The 27784-nt window shown below is 37.1% G+C and overlaps 1 protein-coding gene across 32 annotated transcripts in view; it reads right to left on the reverse strand.

Moving 5' to 3' along the window:
- Nucleotides 1–27784, reverse strand: part of ITSN2 (intersectin 2) — a 124440-nt gene that overhangs the window by 54708 nt on the left and 41948 nt on the right. For 23 of the 32 annotated variants that reach the window (XM_060411905.1, XM_060411896.1, XM_060411895.1 and 20 more), the window contains 13 exons: nucleotides 26249–26312; nucleotides 25353–25516; nucleotides 23822–24028; nucleotides 23597–23693; nucleotides 22403–22542; nucleotides 19624–19687; nucleotides 18934–19071; nucleotides 18384–18469; nucleotides 17419–17681; nucleotides 16436–16585; nucleotides 13659–13799; nucleotides 12600–12687; nucleotides 9477–9616 (listed from right to left, as the gene is read on the reverse strand). In XM_060411905.1, the coding sequence (XP_060267888.1) occupies nucleotides 9477–9616; nucleotides 12600–12687; nucleotides 13659–13799; nucleotides 16436–16585; nucleotides 17419–17681; nucleotides 18384–18469; nucleotides 18934–19071; nucleotides 19624–19687; nucleotides 22403–22542; nucleotides 23597–23693; nucleotides 23822–24028; nucleotides 25353–25516; nucleotides 26249–26312 (1742 nt within the window). Of the gene's footprint in view, nucleotides 1–8375; nucleotides 8457–9476; nucleotides 9617–12599; nucleotides 12688–13658; nucleotides 13800–16435; nucleotides 16586–17418; nucleotides 17682–18383; nucleotides 18470–18933; nucleotides 19072–19623; nucleotides 19688–22402; nucleotides 22543–23596; nucleotides 23694–23821; nucleotides 24029–25352; nucleotides 25517–25789; nucleotides 25855–26248; nucleotides 26313–27784 lie in introns of those variants that run through there. The other 9 variants (XM_060411913.1, XM_060411906.1, XM_060411908.1 and 6 more) reach the window with 3 other exon arrangements.

Here is a 27784-nt window from a genome sequence, read left to right on the forward strand (position 1 = left end):
CTGGAATATAGCTGAGTGTCTTAGCAGAAACCTGTGATTATCCGCTCAGCACCCCGTCCCCTTCTCTGCTAACATCCTCTTCCCCCTTTGGGCAAGTTGCTTCACCCCCCCTGGAAGCCACCCTTCTATGTGGTTTTTGAGGAGTCTCTCACCCTCAGTGCTCCTCCCACTTCCACCCAAGTGTGGTCACGTGATCTAAACAATCACAGCACCTCACTCCCCTGGTAAGAATGACTGGTGCAAAGGACATGCACGTGATCGAAGCTGGGCCACAATCCCTTCCCAGGATTCAGATATACTGAGGAGGGGAGAAAGAAGCCTTTCCCTCACTAAACTCATTAAAGTGAGCGTAAGGTAAACCTGGGGCTGCCCCATTTCCTAGTGAGGCCATCAGGGGTAGAAATGAAGTCAACACAGGAAAGAGAGAAGCAAAGATTAGAGAGAGAGGTGGAGCAAGGAGTGCTGGGGAACCAAATCTCTGACTTCACTCCCATGTCTAGGAACTGCCCCTTCTACTGATTCAGTTAGCGGTCCTAGTATTCTTCCAATTACCACTCTTTTTAGCTTAACTATTTTGTTTTTTTTTGTTTTTTTCTAAGTAATAAACACAGCAAATATTTAATTATCACTTGCTTTACAACATAATATTTGCACAAAAGATCTCTGAGGAAGATACAATTATCATACTTGCTTTAAAAATAAGGAAACTGAGGCACAGAGAAGTTTTGTATGCCCAATATCATAATACTAGTACGAGACAGAACTGGGATAAAGTATGCTTTTAATTAAAGGTAAAAATAAAATATCTATATGTAAAGAATATTGTCACACTGCTTTATAGATGGATGAATATTGAAACCATCTTAAGTTCATATGGAATTTCAGGAAAGCCATATATTGTAGTGGGACTCCACAAACATACTTTATTTTTTTGCATTAAAAAATTTTTTTTATTATAAATTTATTCAATTGGAGCCTAATTACTTTACAATATTGTATTGGTTTTGCCATACATCAACATGAATCCACCACGGGTATACAACTGAATTTCTTTTACTTGGAATCTATAGAATCCTGAACAAGATGGTAGAAAAAGGCTGGGATAAGGAGGAGGAAAAAACGCCAAAAACAAGGAAACTACCACAAAAACCTAAAGTAAACAAAGAAAGCTTCACAGCAAAGGTGGGAGCTTAGACCACATTTAGATAGAATTTTTTGGTAAAAGATGTCTTGGGGCATCTATCTATACACAAAAACAAAAACTCCAAGTCATGAGCAAACAAAGGAAAGCAGCCTAAGCTCTATTTCTTTTCAGAAATAAAAATATTTTATAGATGAACCCTTTTAACTAGACTGAGTAAATGTGGTATCCAGAGAGTATGTCCAAAATGTCTAAGATCAAGACTTAAGGCAATAATAATACAAACACCACCATTCACAGCAAAGTTTTCATAGCTCTCAGCTCTCTCTCTTACAGATCTCAGTTCTCTCTGTTGCACCTTTCTCTAGATTCTACTGAAAAGCAGAAGACCACCGTGGTTACATGCCATGGAGAAGTAGCCTGGTTTAGTGAAAGGACTTCAGGAGCATTGGTCTGGAATAAGACCCCCAAGATCTGAATCAGGCTCTGGCAGTGACTGGCTGAGTAACCATAGGAAACCTCACAGTCTCCTCATCTGTACAATGAGATTAATTACAGTACATGCCCCACAGCATTGCTATGAGAACTGAATGGGTTAACACACATAAAGTGCTTACAATAGTGCAGGGCACTGAGTGCGTCCTTAATAAATATTAGCTATATTACTGGCTGAAGTTGTAAAAAGGGGAATTTTAAGTTTAAAAGCAAAGTGGAGAGGAGCCAAATAAATGTCTGATCTTAATACGGTTGCAAGGCTAGCCCTCTAACTTGTCCTTTAAAATGTTGTTCCAGGGAGTACTCTGGTGGTCCAGAGGCGAAGACTCCACGCTCCCAGTGCAAGGGAGCTGGGTTCAATTCCTGATGAGGGAACTAGATCCTGTATGCCAAAACTAAGACCAGCCAAATAAATAAATAAAAGTTAAAAAAAAAATACTGGTCCAAGTCTTCCTTCATCAGCCATTCCTCCTGCGTCTGAATTAACGAGCTTCTTTGTGCTCTGCAAGGCATTATGTGCATTCTCCGATCACAGGCAGCATCTTCCAACTGTATGACTGTCTCTCCACTGGAGTGAGTTTCTGGACAACAGGACTGTCTTTCATCAAGATAATCCCAGCCAAGAGAGAGCCTGGTAGACTATAGTTATTTAGTTAGTATTTACTGGGTGAATGAAAATACATAAACCATAGGTAAGGTAAGGTAAGTCACTCAGTTATGCGTGACTCTCTGTGACCCCATGGACTGTGGCCTGCAGGCTCCTCTGTCCATGGAATCCTCCAGGCAAGAATACTGGAGTGGGTGGCCAGGCCCTCCTCCAGGGGATCTTCCAGATCCAGGGATAGAACCTGGGTCTCCTGTACTGCAGGCACTCTTAACCGTACATAAACCATAGTCTATGCATATTAGTAAGATGTGACAAGTACCACGGGGCTTGCCAAAAACATTTCCTCTACCTGAGTTACAATGATCCTAGAAAGTATCATTAGACTCACTCCTCTGAGTTAAGGTATGCTTCTAGGAGGTCCTGGTTAAATCTAATAGTTAACTATCACTTTGTAGGACAGCATAAATTAACACAACACTGTAAAATAAGTATACTTTGATTTTAAAAATAATCTATCAATTAACTGAAAACAAGTAAACAATTTGCATTTACGAACAGAGCTGTTCTCTATCTTAACAGAACAATAGCTCATTCTTTTCAAGTTAAGGAAGTTTTCTTCTGTTCCTAGAATGCTAATTGGAGAAGGCACTGGCACCCAACTCCAGTACTCTTGCCTGGAAAATCCCATGGACGGAGGAGCCTGGTGGGCTGCCGTCTGTGGGGTCGCACAGAGTCAGACACGACTGAAGCAACTTAGCAGCAGCAGTATGCTAATAACTTTTTCATTTCTTAATCATAAATAGGTACTAAATTTTATCAAATACCTTTTCTGCATTTAGAGAGATGAGCAACTGTTTTTCTCCTTCAACCTGTTTATATGGCAAATTACAGTAAAACATTTTTACATATCAAATCATCTTTGCCTGGATAAGTTAAATCCCACTTGGTCATAGCTGAGTAGCTGTCTTATAAATTTCCCTATTCAACTTTTCAATATTATTTAGAATTTTTGCCTCTATGCTAAATTGATCTATAATGATCTTTTCTCACACTATTATCAAATTATGAGGTTTATGATAGTTTCATGTGATAAGTTGGGAATACTCCCTCTTCTATATTTTGAAACAGATGTATAAAATTGGAGTTATTTATTCTGTCAGTAAAATTCCAGGTCTGGACTCTCTTTTAGAGGAGATTTTACACTACAGAATCAAAATATTTCATGACAATAGAACTACCTATTTTTTTCTTGAATCAGTGTTAACAAATTATAATTTGTTCATTTCACCTGTTTTTATATTTATATGTAAAATCTGTCATAATATTCCCTTTTATTGTTTGTAATGTATTCAGTTATTTTTCCTTTTTACTCCTAACTTTATTTTTACTTCCTTTCAAAAATGTCTTGCCAAAGGTTTGTTAATTTTTTTAATCTATAAAAGTAGAAATTTGGTTTTCTTAACTCTATTAAATATCTGTGTTCTATTTCACTATTTCCTTCTACTTTTTTCCTCCTTTATTATGCTAGTCTTTTTTTAGCTTCTTAAATTGAACACTTAGGAAAAAAATGAAAATTTATTAGCTAACATAACCATTTAAGGTCAAATCCTGACTCTCTGGGTTGAATTTCTTTTTGCTATCTGTGTGACTCTGGGCAGCTTAATTTACTTCTGTGTGAAATGTGAACCAATAATAGAAGGTATATCACAGGGATAATGTTAAGGATTAAATAAATTAATATAATTAAAACATTTAGGACAATGCCAGTCACAGAGAAAGCCTGTAATAATCTTATCTATTATTAGTACAGCTTGATTTATGAATTAGAAAATAATTATTGACTCCTAGTATGAAATATGAGGAATCTGCTCATTTATACTATCCCACATCTCCTCTTCATTTCCCAATGTTTGGCTGTAACTTAAAAATAGACTTAAACTACTATTTCATTCTCATAAACATTTGACAACATTTTGCAACTCTAAATTTTTCTTTTTGAAAATTTTCAGATTTACAAAAAGTCTAAGTTGCACACTGATGCTTTCAGCCCCTAGAACTTCATTATTCCACATAACTATTGTCAATGTTGATAGTGACATAGTAGTATTACTTAATACAGAACTCTTATTCCAAAAATGTCCCCAATCATGTAAACACTGTCCTTAATAAGTCTTTTTTTTTTTTAGATCCACTATCCAATCAAGGACCATATACTTTGTTTCATTGTTGTGAGGTCTCCTCCATTTTTTTATGAGATTCACACTTCTAGTGTGTGGGTTAGTATATTATAGACCAAACCACAATCTGGGTTTGCCTAATTATTTCCTTACATTTACACAGATGAAATAGTTTTGGCAAAGGCAGCACAGAAGTGATGTGTCTTTCTCAGTGCATCCTATCAGGGGATGCGTAACGTCATTCGTGCCATTCTGGTACTAGTAAATATGACTGCCTGGCTGAGGGCTGTTTGCCTGGTTTCTGGCCTGAGGGAATAGTAAATATGACTGACTGGGTTTCTGGCCTGAGTATTCTCGTTGCTCTTCATTGCCTTTTTGAGATGACTATTTCTCCTCACTCGTACAAATTCCGTGCTTCTGAGGCTCCGAATACCATCCAGCAGTTCCACCCTCTCCTTCCTCTTTACTGTCATCTATCAATCACCTGGTCACTGCTCCTCACTCATTCATTTTCATTATTCTCCCAATCTTTGACATCCACATAGATAACCCCATCAAAACCTAAATTCAGGCTGATCTCCTCAATGATGACCTCTTTTTTTTGGGGGGGATTCATTTGATCTATCACTTGCATTATTATATCTTGTCATCATCTCAAAGAAAACTACCATTGATCAGTATCCCATTTTCCAAACTTAAGTTCTTATCCTTCAAGCTTTTCTTATATCTGATGCATCCATTTCAATAGTTTTTCAACCTCTCTGGGACCTCTGCTCTGCTGACCCCATTATCCTCTCTTTTCCATCAACAACCATTCCTCTTTTCATATCCCTTCATGTTCAGAACATATGTCAGAGTTCATTTTTATCATAATTACTGTGTTAAGATCTGTAGCTCCCTTGTTCGTCCCTCTCTGCCCATGTCTATTAAAACCTCAAACCTGTTTAAATCTATGAATCTATGTCATTACCCTTTTCTGTGCTTACATACAAGCAGCTGAACTTTGGTGGAGAGAAAAAAGACAATTAGTCATGCTGTTTCTTTTTTAAACTCATGAACTCCAACTGTGAATAGGCATTCAACATTGCTCAGGATGTGGACTGCTTTCCTCTACTAAACTTGCACCCTCTAGCCACACTGAGATGTATTATTTCATGGCTACTTTACTCTCCTGAAATTTCCCAATCTTCCATTCATTCTCCTCACTACCAGCCAATAAACTTGCTACATTAAGCCAGACTGGATCTCCCTCATCTTTCCATCTCCAAAGCATTAAACCTTCCTGCATCTGATCCATCTCCTTCTAGTCTTGAGTTATTCCACGTCCTCAACTATTCATGATTTCTTGCAACGATCCAACTTGCTTCTGATTTTAAGTTTTGAAGCTGTCAGCTTCCTACTCTCCACCAACAAATTTAACTGACTTCATGCCTATCTTATCCCCATATGCTATACTGGAAGTATTCTTTTTATCTTGAAGAACAAGATTATATCTTAATCTGCTTCCCTGGAACTTTATTCCATCAATTATCACCACTTTAAAAGTCTCAGTCTCTCACTTTTCTCCTCCCTCCCTTCCTCTCTCTTTACTATCTCCTTCAAGTCTTTCCTTTCCTTTTTTGAATTAAAAAAGCAGCCTTTACTTAAAAGAATAAATTACATGAAATGAGAAGTGTTCTTAAAATCTGGGATATATGGTTTCCTACTGGTTTTGACTAATTTCTTTCTACTTTTTTCTTATAAACTCTATACCAATAATAACTCTAAATGCTGCCTATCTTCTGACTGAGAACATTCAAAACCATTCATCCATTCAGCAAGTATGTACTGCCACCCATGATGTTCCATGCCCTGTTCTAGGTGTTGAGAATTCAGCAATAAAATATTTGGCTTGAGTAGGCAATTAAGACCCTCTGATGGATATGGTTAGTTACCCCAAAAGTTCAATTTTCTCCATTTCATGCTTCTTTCCTAACAAAAACTATCCATTCCTCATGTATCCATTTGCTGCACAAAAAGGTGATACCACTTTCAAGCATGGCCCCAATTATTCTTTTACTTTTCAGCTTTATTATAAAGTATAACTGGTAAATAAAAACTATATATTTAAGGCATACAACTTATTTTAATATACATATACACTGTGAAATGATCACCCTAATCAAGTTAATTAACATACTCATTGCTTCATATAGTTACCACTCCCTCTCCTCATTTCCTCCCTCCCTGTCTTCTCTCCCTCTTTTTTTCTTTCCTGAGAATGTTTAAGACCCATCCTCTTAACAATACTGTATTATACAGTTCAAATTCGCTACCTATAGTTTATAGTCACTATGCTGTGCATTGGATTTCACAATTTTTCCATCTTGCATAACTAAAACTTTGTATCCTTTGTTGTCTTTCTTAAGCCAAAAAACCCCAATGCTCTCTTTTTAACTAATTCTCCATGCTCTCTTTTCACTCTCCTAAAGCTTTCCCCACTCACTCCACCCCTCCTCGGCTCCCATTCATTCCTGATCTACAGCAATCCAGCTTCTGGTGGTCACTCAACTGAGATGACACTCTCAAAAAGGTCTTCAAAGGTCTCCTTGTTGGCAATTCAATGGATAGTTTCCAGTACTAAGTTAACTGACTACTGCTAAGTCGCTTCAGTCGTGTCCAACTCTGTGTGACCCCATAGACGGCAGCCCACCAGGCTCCCCCCGTCCCTGGGATTCTCCAGGCAAGAACACTGGAGTGGGTTGCCATTTCCTTCTCCAGTGCAGGAAAGTGAAAAGTGACTGACTGCTCTGTATCATTTCTAATGGCTACAGAAAGCCTCTTTTCTTACTTTCTGTAAAGACAGTCACTTTCCTGACCACTCTGACAGCATAGGTTTCATCTCCTTTTAGATTCCTAAATTGCCTCTGATGAAAGCATCAACAAGCAGTTAAAGGTTGGAAGGCAGGAAGCGGAAGGAAGAAAGTAAAACAAGGAACAAGAATAATCTGCAGGCCTGTGGAGAATCAAATGCTAACTCAAAGAATCAGACTTGTGTGTGTGAGCATAGTCCACAAACCATTGTCAAACTTCACTGTGTACATGAAGAAACAGGTTTAAACTTGTGTGTGACCTGAAGCACACATTCTAAGGTCAGATAATCTGGCCATTCACGATATAACCATAAAGGAAAGGCTGATATCATCTTTCCATCTACCTTTTTTTAGGTAACAATTGAGTTCTACTTCCTGCCATCACTGTGTATGTACATTTACGTGCTCTATTGCCATCCTCTTTAGTACTGAGTAGAATGTATTTAAAAATCTACGACGCTCAGCTAGTGGTAAATATAAAGCAACTCTCTTTAAATTTAAATAGAAACTCATTGAGTATTTTAAATATTCTTTGTGCTATTTACACATGAAAAAGTGAACTGCTTATTTATGATTTGAACGTTTTTCTCTGTGGTGCAAGTATATCTAAATATGAGACCTGATAACTAGACAAAACCGAAGCTGCACCTACATTACCGGTTCTTATCACAGTATTGCAAAGCAGCCTGATACATACATGACATAACCTTGCGCTAGATCTCAGAAAGTATTTAAGTTTTACTTTAAACAGTAGTTTTCAGTGATATGGGTAAATAATTTAGTCTCACATTCCCTTAGTTTCCCTTTTCATTGAATCAGTAATCATCCCATCATTTAGCCTCACTCACAGGGAACCAGGTAATATTTCTAAGTGTCATGGGCTCCTCATGAGAACTCTGGGCAACCTTACTGATTCCTGGCATTAGACTCAAACAGGCAGTGAAACAGCAGAAGGATATTTAAGCAAGCAGAAAGAAAAATGTTTATATTGTATAGGTTATTTCAAACAAAGATACTCAGATAAATGCAAAGAATAGTCTAGTGTTTAAAAAAAGAAACAGTAAAGTAACTCAAAGAAAAAGAGCTAGATATTAGAAAATAACCTTAAGTAAGAGGAAGAGGTTGTTGAGACAGCTTAGCAGAGACAAAAGGCACTGAAGAACAGAGTCATCCACATTCCCACACTGTAAGATAAGGCAGATAAAAAGCCAATTAAACTACGTACAGATTAAAAAAATAACGCAGGGAAGATAACTTGGTTGGTTTGTCTGTCCATCAATGACAAATTATTTGGTTTTCTTTAAAATTTTTTCTACAGAATATATGCTGGTGTAGAATGTGTCATTAACATTATTCACCTCAAATTTTCCCTCCTTCACTGAAGCCACCATGGTTTCTTTTCTTGATCATTCTGTTTACTTTATGGTTGGTGTAACATTATTTTAAATAAGTTAGTCAAATGAAGAGACAGACTTGCCTGAAAAACCTTGTAATACTTTATGCTCTGAAAACTTCACGCTTTGTTAGCAAAGGAGTAACTGAGACTAGTCCCAAATTTCCATCATGTGCCATTAGTCTGATTTTTAGCTTTTAATATTTTTTTTTTCATAGATATGGCTTCAGCATACAACTAATACTGCACAGAATGAGAAGCATATGGTATACGTTTTGGACATCTGCTCTTCCGCTGTAGCAAATAATGAGTCACGAATCTACTTTTCATGCAAAATTTTTAGTGCCAAATTATGCTTTGGATTTCACTGGTTATTGCATTATTTCACAAAGGTTAATTAAATTATAAAAAAAGAATTTAGTGTGTTAAAAGAGCCTCTACCACCTGGACTATTTAAAATTTTCCATATTTCCCATTTTCAAATTTGCTTAAGATCATTCTGGCTGAGATCCATACTAACAAATCTAATGTAATACGAATACTGACAAAGGTAATTATGTTTTAAATGTATAGATGCCAATAAAAACAGTCATCAAAAACTGGAAACTATGGTAAATTGTATGTTTACATGACTTAATGTTTATAATATATATGGAGAACATTAAAAACAATCTTACAATTCTGGTGTAGCTCAAATAATAAAATTATGCAAATAACAAACATAATAGCTTTAGTTATTCATTCAATTAAATCAAAATAAGGAAGGTAAAGAGGCAGCAAATTAAGAATGAATATAATAGAAGATAAATACCTTCAGTTCATTGTTAAATGAATCCATTTCTGAAAGCTTGGATGCAGTTTCTTTTTCAAGAGCATCTAATTGTTCTTTAAGTCTTTGGCATAATTCTTCCTTTTCTAATGATTTTTTATGAAGTAAACTGATCCCTAAATCTGAAATACACACATTACACAGTTTACTTTTTGCACAAGTTCTTGCACTTATCAGTAATTAATGGTTATTGTCTGGTCAGACTGGTGTAACTAGAGAGACAAAAGGTGTACACACATACTATGTTTCTAGATTCTCTATTCAGCTCCAGTGTTTTGTCTAGTTTTGATCAAACATACATTATTTTAGGCATTATACCTTTCATAACTTATGTTTTGGTATTTGATAGGGCTAGTCTCTCGCCCTCCCACTTTTTCATGTCTTGCCCCACCTTGCGTATTTTCTCTTCTAGGTGAATTTGTGAATTATCGTGCCAAGTTTCATTTAAAGAAATCTGAATTAAACTGAATATATAGATGAATTAGTAGAGAACTAAACAACATCTTTAAAATGTTGAGCTAGTTCATTCAGGAGTAGAATATAATATGTAGCTACTTATCCAGGAATCTTTTATGTTAATCAGTAAAATTGTATGGCTGTGCTTTTCTTTATTAATTTAACAATGAGAATGCTAATGTGAGACCTTCCTCCATATTTTCTGAATAAATACTTTTGATATATAGTAAAGTTACTAATTTTTATATGCTGATTTCATATCCAGGCACCTTGATAAATTCTTTTATAATTCTGAGAGCTTTCCAGTATTTCAGTAAATATTTAATCATTAAATTACACATCTGTTATATGTAAGGCCCTGTTCTTTGTTCAACAGTAGGTAAAAGTGAAAGATAAGCACGGGTCCTATTCTAGTGGGAGACAAGCACTGGGAAAAATAAAAGCCAAAGAACATTCATTCTTAGTATTCAAACTCAGCAACAGTAATAATGGATGCTTTTATACCGAATGGGATCATATCCATCTACGAGCTCTGTGTTGGATAACTGAAGAAGGCAACACTGTAGTGCAGTGAGCTTTAGAGTCAGACACACAAGAATTTGAACCTACTATTAAATGATCTTGTGTGTGTGCGAAGTCGCTTAGTCACGTTAGACTCTTTGAAACCCTATGGACTGTAGCCTGCCAGCCTCCTCTGTCCATGGAATTCTCCAGGCAAGAATAGTGGAGTGGGTTGTCATGCCCTCCTGTAGGGGATCTTCCTAACCTAGGAACTGAGCCCATGTCTCTTTCATCTCCTGCACTGGCAGGCAGGTTCTTACCACTAGCGCCACCTGGGAAGCTAAGACGATCTTGGGTAACTTCTTATTCCCTCTGAATCTCAGTTTTTCCAAATTGAACAATGGGAATAACAACAACTACTTCACAAGGTTGTTGTAAAGATGAAAGGAAATAATGCATGAAAATTGTCTAGCATGGTGTGTGGTGCGTGGCTGATAATTTTAAATGGTTACTCTCATGGAGAGAGGAATCTAAGGGATACTGGGTACTCTGCAAACTCCAAATAAGAGCTTCCTATTCTGGACTGGACTAGAACAAAGATTAATAAATTTATAAAAGCTAACCGGAACAAATTAAGAAATAAGGCAAAGGAACAAGACATGAGAGACCAAAATACCACTTCATTATTAATAAAGCTGATGTTAGATAGCATGGTTATCTATGCTCTACCAGAAGCACAGCTCTACTGGGTCCCTAACAAGACACAGTCTACATCCTATTCACAATTCAGATATTGACAGTGAGGATGACAACATACTTTGCACTCTGCACCGATCAGGAGGGCTGTCTTATGTTGCCTCTGGAATGCCTGTGGGGGTGAGGTGGGAGCTGATACACTTTAAATAACCAAGAAAAGAAAGCACCCTGTTCCAGGAAGATGGTCTGAGAAGAGACATCAATGGAAGGTGAGGGACACTGTACGAGTAGTTCACAAGACTGATTTTTCTATGCCTGGTGCTTCTTCCATGTAAGGGAACTTTGATGAAAACAGCAGTCCCAGCTTCTTTCTAACTCTTACATAATTGGTGAGATCAAGATAAGGACCCGGGCATATGTGGCCCTATATCTTTCCTATCCCTTGCTTTCTTGAGGTTGAACTGCCCACAGGAATCTGCATTCTATTTTGTTCATGCACCCAATGTCTTACATTGGGCAGCTGTACTGCTCACAGATAAACCATGCTATCTAACATCAGCTTTATTAATAATGAAGTGGTATTTTGGTCTCTCATGTCTTACTCTTTTGCCTTATTTCTTAATTTGTTCAGAATTTGGGCAAAGAAGAGGGATAACTCTACTTAATTGGACCTCCTCAACAACCAGAAGTGTAATAAAGAGCCGTAAAGTGAAAAACTGGCACTCACTGGGAGACATTTAGGATACTTTAGCTAGTTTTAACACATTTGCAGAGTTACTTTTCTTTAAATAAATCTTTCTTCTGCTACGCTATTATTGGCATGCTATCCAACATAGAGATTTTTTTTTTTTTTCAGTTTTCTGGTTGAGACTTGAATCAAGAGAAATGTTATATTCTTATAAATTACACTGGAATATTTTGTTCCACAGATGTCAGAGGGCCAAGTTGGTAAAAATTCTTCTCATGAACCACAAAGTTAGATGATTTAAAGTCCCAGGAAGGGCATGCCAGTTGCTTAGGCCTATCATTGCTGTACATTACTACCCTAGAGTCCAACAGGTTTGGCTTCATAGAAAAGTGTCCTCATAAACAGTTCTTTCTACAATTAGCGAAGAATCTTGCCAAAATGCACAGATAGCATTGTGTTCAAGCCAAACTGAGGTCTTGTTTAACTGTAATCTAACATTTTATTTAATATTTAAAATATATAAATAAAAATGGTGTGAAGACAGGAAGTCAGATCACAATTGTTACTTTATTTGCATTTACTTTTTCTTGCTAAAAATGACCCAACTTGTGATCATTTTCACATTATTTTAAAAAGTTTAACTATTGTCAAAAAAATGTTATTTATAATAGAATGATGCTACTTTTTAAAAGCAGCAGAGCATGCCTGACACATTCAGAAAAGAATAAAGAATAAAAGAGGCAAAACAAACCTTAGAGACTTACCAGGTGTGTTACTGAGCTGCATGTTTTTAATTCTTTCGTTTAATAACTGCTTCTCTGGCACCAAATAGATAAGTTTATTTTGATACTCCTTAAAAAAGAAAAAGCAATACCTGATTAAAACTCTGTAATATTGTCTATGAATTTTTTGAAAACGTAAAAACATGATTTCATCACTTGTAAAACTTAGTATGGGATTAATATGTAGAATAATACATAAATAGCTTACAACTTATAGATAAACTAGAATGGGATCACACATGATTTAAAATACAAATATTTACACATAAATCCATTTACGAAAGACTGGCTGAAAATAAAAGGTGATGAAGAAAGCTTTGCTAGTAGGGTATGTCGAGAAGTCTGACAATTTCCCATGTCCTAAAGGATGAGAACAGGCACAGCCTAAGAGGTGCCTTTGGTATCTGCTCTGAATGGTATGTGGAGGCAGGCTATGATACCCCAGGATGAAGAACAATGAGGGGCCAAAAACTCAGGGATAAGTGGGAAAGCAGGTGTAAATCAGACAGGAAATGTTATTTGGCCTCTTGTCTACATCTGCTGTGAGAAAGTAATTATGTTAATTACTGTTAGTCCTTATAGAAAAACACATTTGATTAAGAGGACTCGAGATGCAAAATGCTTCCAGGGTCTCTTTTCTGCACAAATAAAGAGCAGAATTACCAGGTCCCTGAGGGCATATTTAGTAATAATATTCTCACCACAATTCTGAAAGAACAACATTAGGTCAAAATTTCCTAAAAGTAGTCACAATAACCTTAGTTTAATATATATTTATGTATGCATTTATTAAAGACTTAAAACACAAAGTGGCAAATGCCCAGGTAACGTATAAATATTAAGCAGAATTTAGCCAGGTGTCAGGCAGAGTTTTAGGGAGTCCATGAGATTCCTGATATTCCAGAAGGTTGTGTATGTCTACTATCCTTTTACAAAGGAGGTCACTAGAGGCTCCAAGGGGTTCAGGACCCCCAAAACAAGAAACCGCTAGATTAGGAAGAGTTATTTATTAGTAACTGCTCACAGTGAAGGACAATTCACCTGAAGCTCCTGTTGAAGCTGCTTGATTTCCATGATTTCCAGGTCACACTGCTTATCCAGAACTTCCAGCTCGGTCTTCTGAGTTTGCTTTCTGAGTCGGACGTCTTGAAGTCTGCCTGAGATCTGTTGATGTTTGCCATTCTACGGGAAGACCATATAAATACACAGTTACATAAAATGCTACTAAGAAATGCTCCCATCAAGAGAATAATATTTTTATTTAAACTGTAAATGTCATTTGTCATTTATATTCACTCTAGGATAAATGTCTAAAACCAAGTTAACTCAAGAGAGTGATTAGCAGGAAATTCTTCTGTCCATGGAGTTCTCCAGGCAAGAATACTGGAGTGTTGCCATTCCCTTCTGTGGGGGATCTTCTTGACCCAGAGATTGAACCCAGGTCTCCTGCATTGCAAGCAGATTCTTACCCATCTGAGTCACCAAGGAAGTTCCTAAGATAAATGTCTAATACCAAGTTAACTCAAGAGAGTTATTAGCAGGAAATGTACCATTCTGAGTATAAGAGCCTTAGATGTTAAATGAGAAAGCACAGACACAACACACTGAATTTTGTTTTCTGAACACAGCATTCAGACACTAATTTTTAATAATAAAATATTAAAAAGTCTCAAAAAATAATGAGGAGGAGAGGGTGTTAGTATGTGACATTTAGGGTTACCTTCTCTGAACTTCTATTTCTGCCTTCAACCCTACCAGCTAATTCCTCTAACTAAACAGTGTCCACGACTTCCCTGGTGGCTCAGAGGGAAGCCACTCTCTGGTTGGGAAGATCCCCTGGAGAAGGGAATGGCAACCCACTCCAGTATTCTTGCCTGGAGAATCCCATGGACAGAGGAGCTTGGCAGGCTACAGCCCACAGGGTCGCAAAGAGTCGGACATGACTGAGCAACTTTTACTTCATTAAACAGTGTCCAGGAGGGCCTCTTTGGCCATGATACTCTTTTCCTATAACAATATTCTTTTACCCTTCTGAGAAGAAAAAAAAAGGAACAAAAAATAGCAGAGATTCTCAGTGGAAGCTAAGAAGAAGCGCAAGGTGTTATAGGCTGAATCATGTCCCTCCAAATTCATATGTTGACTGTATTCTCAGTGACCTCAGAATATGACCATATTTGGAGACAGGACCTTTAAAGACTTCACCTTTAAAGAGGCGATTAAGATTATATGAGGTCAGATGGGGGCCCTACTCCAATCTGATTGGTGTCCTTGTAAGACGAGAACTTCTGAACAGAAAAGAGACAGCAGAGACGCACAGGCAGAGAAAAGCCTGCGTGAGGATACGGTGAGGAGGCAGCCATCTGCAAGCCAAGAAGAGAAGCCTCAGGTGAAACCAGGCATGCTGACTCCTTGATCTTGGACCTCCAGCCTCCAGAGTGTGATAAAATTAACTTCTGTTGCTTTAGCCACCTGGTCTTTGGTATTTTGTTATGGCAGGCTTAGCAAACACAGTGGGGTAAGGAAAAAAGAGGCCACTGGCTAAAAATCACCAATAATGAGGTTTTTACTGAAAAGTCTGTTTCATATTTGAGAAATATATGTTGAAGGGAATATGCTGTGCCCATCCTGGAGTTCATGTTATTTTCTTCAGCAAATGTAAGAATAGGCTCTGGGCTTTTCCAGACTCTGCACATTAATCTGTGCTACTTGCTACTGTTTGGTGTGTAACTCCAATTCTTGGGGGGGATACACAGTCTTAAGGATTCCTCCCATTGTATTTTGAAGAAAAAAATATATAGTCAACATAATGGTTCAGACAGATATACAAATAGCTACACAAAGAAGTTAAAGTTTTCAGGACTGTTCTGTGGTACTATGGCATGCTTAATAATTGTGGTATGCTTTTCTACCTATTTGAAGGCAAAAAAACAGTATCTTTTTGATGAAAGATACTATGACTTTTTAAAAAATGTAATTCATCAGCCAAATAAAACATCAGATTACAATTAAACAAGATGCAAATATGGTTCTACTATACATAGCTACATGTGTATTTTTTGCAAAACCCTACTATACAATCAGGTCAGGTTTATGGAACTTCAGAGTTGTAGTTGAGTAGCATGCCTTACTCAGAACCTTTATATCTTCTCACCCTGCATTTCAAGCGAAGTCTTTTAACACTTTGATGCCCCAACATCTGATGTGTGAAAACTGAAAAGCATAATGGCCAATATTAGTTAACAACCATAGTCTTAGAGAACTGAAAGAAACTGTAAGAGATCATTTAGGTCAGTAGTTTCTGATCATTTTTTTTTCTTTTTAGCAGTAGAATCCTTTTTTCCCAATCAAAGCTTTTTCCCCAATAAAAGAGCCACAGATTGATGTGGCGATTCTCTGTTGTGGAGTGTGGGTAGAAGTGGGAGAGGAGACACTGTCCTGCCACTGTGGCTCCTCTCTCCCACCTCTTGCTTATCCTTCTGTAGACCATTTTCCAGTGTGAAAAAACGAAAATCATTGACCCAGCAAAGTCTTACTTTACAGATGCACAAAGTGAGGTACAGAAAAGGGAAATGTCTTACCCAAGAGTACACTGCCTATCCACATCTAAACTAAAACCGTAACACAATTCTCAAAGTTTTGAGTCACTATCCTTTTTTAGTAAACTATACTGTCTAGACTGTTAAAAAGCACATATAAAAATATGACTAATTATATTAAGATGTAATATATTCATGAGGTAGATTTAAAAAACAGTAATAATTCTCAACAAGTAACTCTTGCATCATTCAGATAAATTTCACTTAAATCTATAAGCATACCAGTGCTTCCAGCTCGAGATGGAGGCTCTTCTTTTTAGAGTTTAACCTGACAATTTCTTCCTGTTCTCTATTCCTTCGACTGAGAAGCTCCTGCCTACGAATTCTCTCCCATTCTAAACGACGTTGTCTTTCAAGTTCCTGTTTTGCGGCCTGAAAATAATGAACCAAAGTTAATTTTAGAATTAACACTTTTTGCATCACTCAAAAACTGATGAGAGGAGAAAGCCAAGCGGAGGCAGCATTTAGCACTGAGTAGACTTGCGGTCGAAGGGTAACTGGGCAAACCCATTGCTATCAATGGACCTAAAGACGTCCACAAAAGCAGACTCATCCACCAGACTATCTGGCTGCTTCAAGCACCATCTTCTTGCTGCAGTTACTTTTCCCTTAATAAACAAACGGACAACTCCATGCATACAGATGTTAGTAGGAATAACTGCACCTTTCTTCTGGTATCAGGGAATAAAAAACTTTTATTGACAATTATTTCAGTGGCACTGCAATTTACATGCACAGTCCTTGAAAATACAGCCAGGCCTCCCAGGGACCCCACACAGCAACATTTATCCCAAGGATCTGTGTAAGCTCACCCTCTTAATTCCTCTCAAGGCTTTCTTTCTGCCTCTCCAATTACTTGACCTTTTACTCTGGATCCTAAGCTTAGTTTCATTTAATGACCTGATCAACTGACTTCTTCTGGCTCCTCAGTCAACTCAGCTTTGTGACCAATCCTGCTCTGATTGAGATACCACCTACAGATATGCTTTCTCTACCAGCTGTCAGCCCTGGAAACCCTTCATAAGCAAGTACCCTCTTGTCTTCACAGGGGAAGGAAGATTCAGATTCATACAGGGTAAGAATGAATGAATGAGGCTGAGAAAAATCAGAACAAAAAGTACCCTTTTTTATCAAATGAAATGTAGCCACTTATTTAAGGAAATGATTTCCCTGGAAATAAAATAAAATAAAATAAAATAAATAACCTCTCGTCTTTCTATCTCTTTTCTCCTTTCTTCTTCCCGTTGTCGCTCCAATTCCCTCTGCTTCTCCAAGCGTTTTTCTAATTCAAGTTGCTTCTTCCATTCTTGCTCTTGTAGCTCTCTCTGTTTTCGTTCCCATTCTTCCTTTTCTTTCTGGGCTTTGCGCTCTGCCTCCCTCTGCTGCTGCTCCATCATGGCCTGGCGTCGCTTCTCCAGTTCCATGTTGCCCCGCTCATAGTTGGCTTTCCGCTTGTCCTCGAACGTAACTGAATAAGGTACAGCATAAGCACTCTTCAGCATGAAGCACCTACCAAACCTATAATCTGGTTTCAACATCCTCATGCCTTGTGGTCATGTGAATGCAATTTCTCTTTGGATACTTCTAAGGATAATCTTCACTCAAACATAAATAATACAATATTTATTTTCTTATAAGAATATTCATTTGGGGAAAAAACTCATTCTGGGAAAAACAAATCACTAAGTTTGAGTCCGTCCAAGAGAAAAATAATTTTACTATTCCTGCCAATAAAAATACTTTCAATTTTTTTCTCAGCATTTTCTTCAAGGATAACCAAAATTGTATGGCTCTATATTTGTTATACGCCCATAACTTTTTAGCATTTTAAAATATATACACATGTACATTTTCAACCAATATTTAAACTTTTTTTTAAAGCTCAAGATTTCATCATAAACTTGCTGTAATGCTTTTTCCAAAAGTGGGAGACATTTTAAATTGGACATCTAATACATACACTCTTGCCAAATACATACATCAGACTCTTCTTCTCAGTTTTGACCATATTAATTTTACTGATGTCAAAATCCATCCTATTCATCAAATAAATTTCTCATATAGCATTTAATATATTAAGAAAGTTAAAATTCTAAATATTCATTTCTACTTCACAGTTAAATTTAAGAGCATTCACTATAAAATATACAACTTGGACATTCAATGTTACCTGGTAATTTTTTCTGAGGTTCTTCTTCTTGTGTTTTCTGATATGAAGGCAGAGTTCCGTTAATGGAATCAATCTGCTTTCCTCCTCTAAGAAAGGCAAACAACAAATAAATTTAGCATTATGAGATCTGAGAATTTTAGACCAGACTATATAGACTACCAATGACTACAGCAATTTAATATTCAGCATATAATATTAAAGATATTTAAAACAGCATGGTCTATAGTTACACTGAACATCAGTATACGAATTGTCAAGCCAGACAGATCTGGATTCACATCATGGTTCAACCAGTTGCTATTCTTGGGTAAATTTATTCTTAATCTCTTTAGGCATTAGTTTCCTTATCTATAATGTAGTGAAAACACATACGTACTTCTTAAATCTACTCTCTTATCAGTGTAACTCACTAAATACCAAAATCAAATGGCAATGTAAATGCTTGATTTTTCCACAAAAGTAGAGCAGAGACCTCAGGAAATCCCAGAGTAAAAATTTTGTCTGTCAAAAATGATTAAAACAACACCCCTTAACCTTCAGAGACACTCACCTAAAAGATGGAGGGACAAGCTCAGGAGGTAAAGCCAGTGGCAATGGCTGTCCAGCTTTGGCCATATCAGTGAGGTGCATTGCAAGGATGAATTCCTCAGCTTTCAGCTGTCCATCACCATCAATGTCAGCCAGAGTCCTAAAGAAAGTATAAAATTTCACAACTCAGAAAGCCTAGAGTAAAATATTTTCAGAAGAGTTCAATTTTTTCATTTTTAAAGCAAGAGTAATGACAGAAAAATAGCTGGGTTAATATATTTTAGTAAAAAGTACGTACAGAAAAGTGAGCTAATTTTTGCCCTTAATTTCCATATCACCAAAGAGAGGAAAGAAATTTTGAAATGAAAAGGGAAATATTCCCTTCAAAAAGGTAGCTTGTCTTGGTTCATGGTTAATTCACTTATCAAATCACCTCATGCACAACACTGAAAATGAGATATTCTCTGATTCTCCACAGACGGTATTACATAAAAGCAAACAAGTTTTACTTGTAAGATAATTAAATGCCAAATTCTCAAGGGTAACATTTTACAAAGCAATTTTATTTGCTTGCAGGTTTGCATTAACTGTCACACAGTTGCTTTTGTGGAACATTTTTGAGTCACGTTTACAGAAATGGTTTCTTTCTTATGTCTCATTAAAAATCATACAGAATGTCTAGTTAAAAATCATAATTAACGGGCAAACTCACCATATAGTAGCTAGCTGAGTTTGAGAAAGATTTGACTGAAGAAGAGCATTTCTAGCTTGAAAACCTGATTTAGTGGGGGAAAAAAATACATAAAAGAAGATTCTTTAGCCTCTTAAAGTCATGCAAACTTAAATAGCTGTACTCGTGAAATAACACTGCTGCTATCCTGGGATTTTCCCATGCACGAGGCACTAGGCATTCAGTAGTCATCAAAATAAACACATCCCCTGGACCAAGGAGCTTAAAATCTACAGTCAATAGAAGAATGTGCTCCCATGTCCTTCCAGAAGATAATGGTCCCCACAAGTGACTGACACAAAGGACTATGCCAGTATTAGAGGCCAAGCTCCCAAGCACAGCTTTGCTTAGCATTTGCAGATTTGCTCTTATCTCTCTCATCATTTCTTTGTCTCTACTCTTCCTCTTATAAATAACATGTAAATCATTCTTCAGGGATCTCTGTCCTGGGCACTCTGTTCTCTCTGCGCAGTCATATCCATTTCTATGACTAAACAGCACCTGGAAGCAGAGGATTCCCAAATGTACATCCACAGCCCAAGCCTCTCCTTTAAGTTTAGACATCTATATCCAATTGAAAAATTTATGTATGTATTTCACAAGCATATCAAACTAAGTACATACCAAACTACTCTTTCAATCCCCAACTAGGCCTCTCTTCCTAATCTTCACCCCAATCTTCTCTGTGAATGGTATCAAAGGCCATCCAGTAGCTCAAGCCAGAAATCAGAGTCCCCTCTTAACCCTCCCTGTCCTGTACAACCAGGTGCAACATCGAGTCCTCCAGTTCTACATCATTGTATGTCTAGGTCCTTCTCATCTGTGAAGTCAAAATTTAACGTCACCTTCTCAGAAAGGCCTCTGTCCGTTCTACCATTCAATATATTTCCTGCTGCTATCCTTTGTATCTCCTAACATAATCTGTAATGTAACATTTATTTGGTTGTTTACCTGTTTGTCTGTTTCCCCTATTGTGCCAAGTTCTATGAAGACAAAAGCCTTGACTGCTGTGTCCATTAATGCATAACTCATGCCTAGTACCTAGATGCTTAATAAATGTTTGTGAAAGTAATGAATAAAATTGTAACCCAAAGTTGTCCTCTATCTTAGCTGCAATGGGGGCTTACTTATATGAGAGTATCTGATAATAAAGATAGCTAACATTCATTGAATGCTTACTATTGAATGCAACTTCTTTTCTCTTCTCCAGCGAGACAAAACAAAAACATGTTTCCGTAACAGGCTCCTGATCTTCAATGAATATATTTCAGAACAGAAAATCCCTCTTGGCTTCAGAGGAACACTCACTCCTGGTAAGCCTGTCTGTGGCTTTTTGACCGTGATAAATCTGGAGGCTTCTCTGGTGAAGGCCTCCTAGGTGGCAGAGCAGGTGCCACACCTCCCACTCTCGGGTGCATAAGCCACAAGCGCCAAAAGCGTCAGCCCTACCCTGCGTCCAGCCTGAGTCAAGGGGCATCCGAACAACCCCACACAGAAGGCATACAACTGCCAGCTCTTCCTCAGCAACCGCTTGCACTGCAAAGCCAGCACAGATGCTGCTAAATCCACAGCTTCACTCAACTTTAAACACAAAGATCTGGATAATCAAAGCAACATATTCTATACGGAACAGACTCAAATATACCACATACTGTGACAAGCAATCAAACGTTTATATAACTTTAAAATCTTTTCCATTCTTTTTTAATAGAAACCACATATAGGAAATACACTGGAAATAGCTTACAGCCTCACTCAATTAATTAACAATACTCAAAAGACTTCATATAAGATGTGAGATTTGTGGAGGTTTTTTTATGTTAAAAGGAAGATTGTTTTCCAATGTTTTTTACAATGTCAACCTCTGCTGTACAGCAAAGTGACTCAGTTATATACATACAAACATTCTTTCTCAGTTTCCTTTTCCATTATGGTTTATCACAGGATACCGAACATGGATGTGAAACACATTAGGACCTTGGTAGTAGTTTGCATCTACCAACCCTAAACTCCCAATCGACCCCTCTCCTTGCCCCCTCCTCCTCAGCAGCCACGAGTCTGTTTTCTATGTTTCAGTCTATTTCCATTTGGTAGACAGGTTCATTTGTGCCATATTTTAGATTCCACATATAAGTGGTATCATATCTGATAAAGCTCTACTATAAATACTTTACTCTGTCTAAACTCTAAGTCGTTGCTGAGTGAGGAGAGAGGGGCCAGTGAGAAGACCAGAATTCTACTTGCCTAGTACCCTCTGTTTATGTCCACTTCACCATTCTCAATTAGTGAATTTGGATGTTTGTTACAGCATGGACTCAGACGTCCCAGGGGGATCTCAGATTATCTCAGTTTCACAGCCACCCTTGGGTTGGAGCATTAAAGGGTGAACAGTGTTCACGTGAGGTGTTTGGAAGGACAAGCAGAGAAAGACCCAACGAGGAAGGAGACTTTCACAGAAACTGAGCTGAGGCTTAGTATCACACTCTGGTCACAGGAAGACAAGGAAAATGAGGTTTGACTTTCTCAAGGGAGAGGTCTTCTCAAAACATTGGGTGTGTATCTGTGTGTTTAACTTGATTATAAGAACTTTGAACTTCTACATAACTTAAGCATTATTTGTATTTATCAAATGACTGCTATTTTTTTTGGATGTTAAAATTTTAAATGAGCTACAAAATACAGCTTCAAATAAAAGTTCTTCAATAGAAGTCCATAGAAAATCATAACTTCCTGATATTCTTAAGCACCATATGCCACTTACCTGAGAGGTATCCACTCATGCTTTTGTCAAGACTGTTAAATTTTTGCCGATATTTTAATCTTGAAGGCTGAGGAACTGCCCACTCTGAGGTCCCAGTCTTGGGTGAATTCCCTGAGAGGGAAGCAGTTGAGGAAGTTGAGCTGTAACAAAATGTATTTAAAATTTTTGTTACTAAATAAAATACATTTAAACTTTATAAGTGAAACACAATTAGAATCCTACCTTCTATAATATAACAGTAATTGCTTTTGTATATGATATTGAAAAAACAGTCTATCTTCAGGGTATTTTAGGAAAGTAAATACCATACAAAGTTTCGAACTACCATATACCAAATACCTATCATGTGGCAGGCCCCACACAGTGCTAGGGCCTTTATAAATATTATGCATAATCCTCATCACAAACTTAAAAGATATTACTGTCTCCATCCTTCATATGGGCAAACTACAGCTCAGTGATATTGAGAAGAACAAAGTTACACAATCAGTGAGTGTTTAAGCAAGGACACAGACATTGTTTTCCTGGGTCATTGTTTTAAAGAGTGTTATTGTGATTTATACGAAGAGTGATGAATGAACATTGATGCTTTTGTGCCTTCTGAAATTTAAAGGATACTCAATTAGTAGTTTTTGCTCGAGAAATAATGTGTAATGATCGTGAGATGTTTTGAGAAATTTTTTGAAAGGAAAAATATGGAGCTTTGGGCAAAAAATTGACTGATTAAAATACAGCAGGATATTTTTAGTTAACATAAAACAAATTTTTCAGAAGTAAAATACCACAGACAGTTAATAATTCTAAAAATAAAATTTTATGTGAATTACAAATAGTAAATTTACCTATAGCATTTAGATTTGGCCATTAGAAAGTAAAAATTGGGTAGCTCCAAGTTTAAAAAACAGTCATTTGTAAAATACGCCTTTGTTTGTTGTTTAGTCACTAAGTTACATCCAACTCTTTTGCAACCCCATGGACTGTAGCCCACAGCCCACCAGGCTCCTCTGTCCATGAGATTTCCCAGGCAAGAACACTGGAGTGGGTTGCCATTTTCTTCAGGCGATCTTCTCAACTCAGGTATCAAAAACCTGTCTCCCCTGCACTGGAGGTGAATTCGGCAAATTCTCTACCACTGAGCCACCTGGGAAGCTCTTCTTGAAAGCCTAAAAAGTTGGAAGTTTTAAGTATTCATACCTACTAGATCCTAAATCAATCAGAGACTGGGCTTTCTGTATATTAGCACCACCAAATCCTCCCATCATCAGACTGTAAGATGACGTATGAGGCAATGCTAAAAAAAAGAAAAAGGTTCACATTAAACAATTTCACAGAGTATGAAATAAAATCTGTATCTACTGGGATGCAAATATAACAGTTTCTTCACATAAAAATACTGACTCATAGACACAAAGCACTTACTTGAAGAAGAATAAGGAATGGATAAAGGCTGAATGAGACTGGTGGTTCCGTTTGGTAATGATGAAGTGCTAACGGAAGGCACTAGGGGAGCAGGCATCATTAGGGGAGGGAGGGTGGTCCCTGAAGTCGCCGAGGACAAGGGTGTTGCTATGGGTGCAACTGGAGGCAATGACTGAGGAATGGACAGATTGGGCATGCTTCCCATTCCTAAGGACAAAACAGAACACGTTTTCTGGTGCTGGTAAACCAATTTTAAAACACAGGACAGAAAACAAGTTTACAGTACAGTGAGCAGCTGCTATGTTACAGAAACACTGTGGGCAAACTATCAATGGCTTTAAAAACTTCATTAAAGCAAGCTGGATCCAGCAGTGTAGGAGGTAAGCTACTGCTTTTAATATCAATATTCTGACCTGTGTGAACTGTTAAGAAGCTAAAATTCTTTTCTAGTATCATGAATAAAACTAAGTAGGCCTTTTCCAACTACCCATTAGTATTCTCAGTGAGAGAATGTATCACCTGATTGAATGTGGGTTTTTGTGTAGCAATAATAAATACAGTGCTGTTGAGTTCACATACTCACACACACACACACACACACACACACACTCCACAAACTCTTCCCTCCCCCGCAAAGGATGTTCTAAATTCTACATACTTAAGGAGACCCATTTAATCATACACATTATGTGCAGGAAAAAAAGCATGCCATCTGTTTCATTTTTCTTATATGCAACACACATATGGATTCAAGGACAATTATTTAAAAGGGACAAAGTGATGACTAATTTGTTTACTAACTGCAGAATACAAAGTATACTATATTAATATGATTACACAATGATTTGGTATTTATCTCTAGAATTCAGTGCAAGAGTGAAAGAATTTAGCATTTTAAGATCTAACATCTGGAGTGGAAGACCACAGTTCAGATATAAAGAGATTCTACTTGAACGTTCCAATGAGTGCTCCTCACAAATAATTAGTAAGAAAATGGTTAATCACAATTAATGGAAGACTGGTGATCTCAGATGAATATGTAAATTAATTAGCACAAAGTTTCCAACTTTTAGCCCTAAATTTGTCTGGCAAATTAACCTTTAAAGAAATTTCTACTAATGTATAATTTTAAATTACTCTCCAAATTAAACCATTTTGAACTTAAATTGTTCATATTCTTTGTTATGCATACAACGTATGAAGGAAACTAAGTAAGAATAATATTTAGGATCAGCTATGACTAGCAGGATCATATAATCTATCATCCAACCGGGAATTATGAAAGGGAGCACAAACCAGACTAGATGCCAGAACAACAGGCATAAATCACACTGTCCCTGGGAAACCGGGACACGTGGACTCCTGAGCTATGACAGCGACCTTAACATTTCTAATCTCAGACTTGAAAGTTAACTTGGGAGTCCGGGGACTGTCATTTTACACCAACAAATCCTTTTCTGATTCTCAAACATTATGCCTAGGAATCAAGTTTAACTATCAGATATACTGAACTAAATTTAGAAACACATACCAAAACGAGCAGAAATTAACGGAGAGAACATAGGAGGTTGTTTCATAATAGGAGGAAGAACCACCGGCAACTGTTGGCCTTGAAGCTTTAGTTTGATGAGTTTCATCGCTATGGAGAACTCCTGTTGATCCATCTTCCCATCCTTGTTCAGGTCTGATAAAGCCCTAAAAGGACGATGCGGCCGATGGAGTGGTAACATAGGATCAGCATTACTTTTGTAAATGACATTGCATTTACACATAGATAATCACTTAATTAAATTTGAGTGTATAACAAAAAGCTAAAACCTGTACAATAATACTGACCAAAGACAGTATCTAATAAAATACTATGAGTCTATATAGACCCTAGATACCTCTGGGATGAATTCCACTGGTGCAAATGTAAAGAAACTATACAAGAGTATAATCATCCTAAACAATTTGTTCAATATTTACCAAACGCCTGCTAAGTGCCTGGCCCTCTGCACTGGAGAGAAGGGTGGAATAGGGGTTGACGTTTACTGTAAATACATTAGAAAACCAAAACCTTAGATATTATAAAGAGCAATTTCTTCAAGGTAGGAACAAGGGAAGGGTGAGCTAATCTGAGGCTTAAAGATGATGAAATAAATAACTATAAAATAACATAATGAAGGTGGAGATTCTTGCCCAATTACAAAGATGTGTTTTTCAACAGAAATGTATACATCTCCTTTCTTTACAAATTCTAAGGAAATCAGAACTTTGTCCTACAGAACAAAACCCCAATTGATTTTCAGTCATTTACTCACTAAAATTTATTTTCTAAAAAGCTGAATACTCTTACTTATTAACAACAAACTACAGGTAAAAACAACTTTATGTTAACACTAAGTATTAAAAAGTTAAGTTCATCTACAAAAGAACACATTTTACCATATTTCAGCTAAAACGGGAGCCGGCAGGCCTGACTGTAAGAAAAAGGTACGGGCTTGATCACCTGAAGGCAATAAAAACAAAATAATCAAACAATGTATTAGTAAATGGAATTACTTTGATGTCTCTGAATAACAAAAATGGCCACTAGTAACAATTCTATTGATTTAAATTCTAATTATTAAAGAAAAATTATATTACTTTATTTTTTTCATTTATAAATAATTATTATTCATTTATAAATAATACTTATTTGTTATTTAGTTAGTTATTAGCACATACCTAACGCCTATGGAATAATAACCTTGCCCTTTAACAACTGAGATAGTGGCACTATCTATTAGATAATGTGTGTAAAGTAGTTAGCACAGTTCCTATCACATCCCTGTCAATCATGATATAGTATCTGTGATTGTTATAAATGAAGTTACTCAAAAAGATAAGCAGTGAAAGCATAGCAAATGCGTTTTTAAAAATGAAAACTGGAATAGAAGACTATAAAGTTAGATTTCAAAAACCTTTGTACAAGCAATTTTAAATGGACATAAAACATCATTTTAGTTTAAGGTGTACATCAGAATGATTTGATATTTGATACTTGTATATTTGATATTTGTATATATTATGAAATGATCACCACAAGAACTCTAGTTAATACCCATTACCGCATATAGTCACAAATTTTTTTCTTTTGATGAGAACTTTTAGGATCTACTCTCTGAGTAAATAAAAAATAAGGTATTATTAACTACAGTCACCATGCTATAGTTGACTATGCTAAGTCACTTCAGTCGTGTCCGACTCTGTGCAACCCCATAGACGGCAGCCCACCAGGCTCCCCTGTCCCTGGGATTCTCCAGGCAAGAACACTGGAGTGGGTTGCCATTTCCTTCTCCATATTTATATTACTTTAATAAGACAGGAGGTATTAAAACAAAAATGTCACAACTGAAATATATGCATTAATGAAATGTAAGTGATGAAAGATCGCATTATCCATCTTAGTTTTCCCTCATAATTGGGGTCTTACTTGATAATAATCCTATTTTGTAAAATTTATAGCTAAAAGCACTATTCCCCAGAACAGCTCTAAATAAAAAAACACCAGGTTTGGGGAAGGTACTCCTCATGGGTATCTGACAATCCTGTATCTCCTGCCGTGTACGCCAAGAATGTAAGGTCCTAACAGCTCTCTGCCTGGATCAATTCTCAGAACTGGGTTTGCTGTGAGCAGTTTTAAGGGAGGAGGTAATGTTTTCCACTGGGATAGAGCACAAGTTTGCTTTCTGCTTGCTAAAACATGGTGGTTCTGAGAGGCTGAGTGTTCCTCTTCTGTAACACAACCACGGCATGTACAGCATCCTTCTGGGCTCTCCGCATAGCCCTGTGTGAACCAGGGGACAAGGAAGACAGAGAAATGTGCCAATGCTCGGGCTGCCAGCTGTGCTATCACAAAGAGTGCCCTGTGTCTCTGACTTCGGAATTCCGGGTATTCTGCCAGCATTCAAGAGACAGTAACAGACCAAATTATTACCT

This window comes from Ovis aries, chromosome 3 (assembly GCF_016772045.2).
Source record: "Ovis aries strain OAR_USU_Benz2616 breed Rambouillet chromosome 3, ARS-UI_Ramb_v3.0, whole genome shotgun sequence".
In the NCBI taxonomy this organism is placed as follows: domain Eukaryota; kingdom Metazoa; phylum Chordata; class Mammalia; order Artiodactyla; family Bovidae; genus Ovis; species Ovis aries.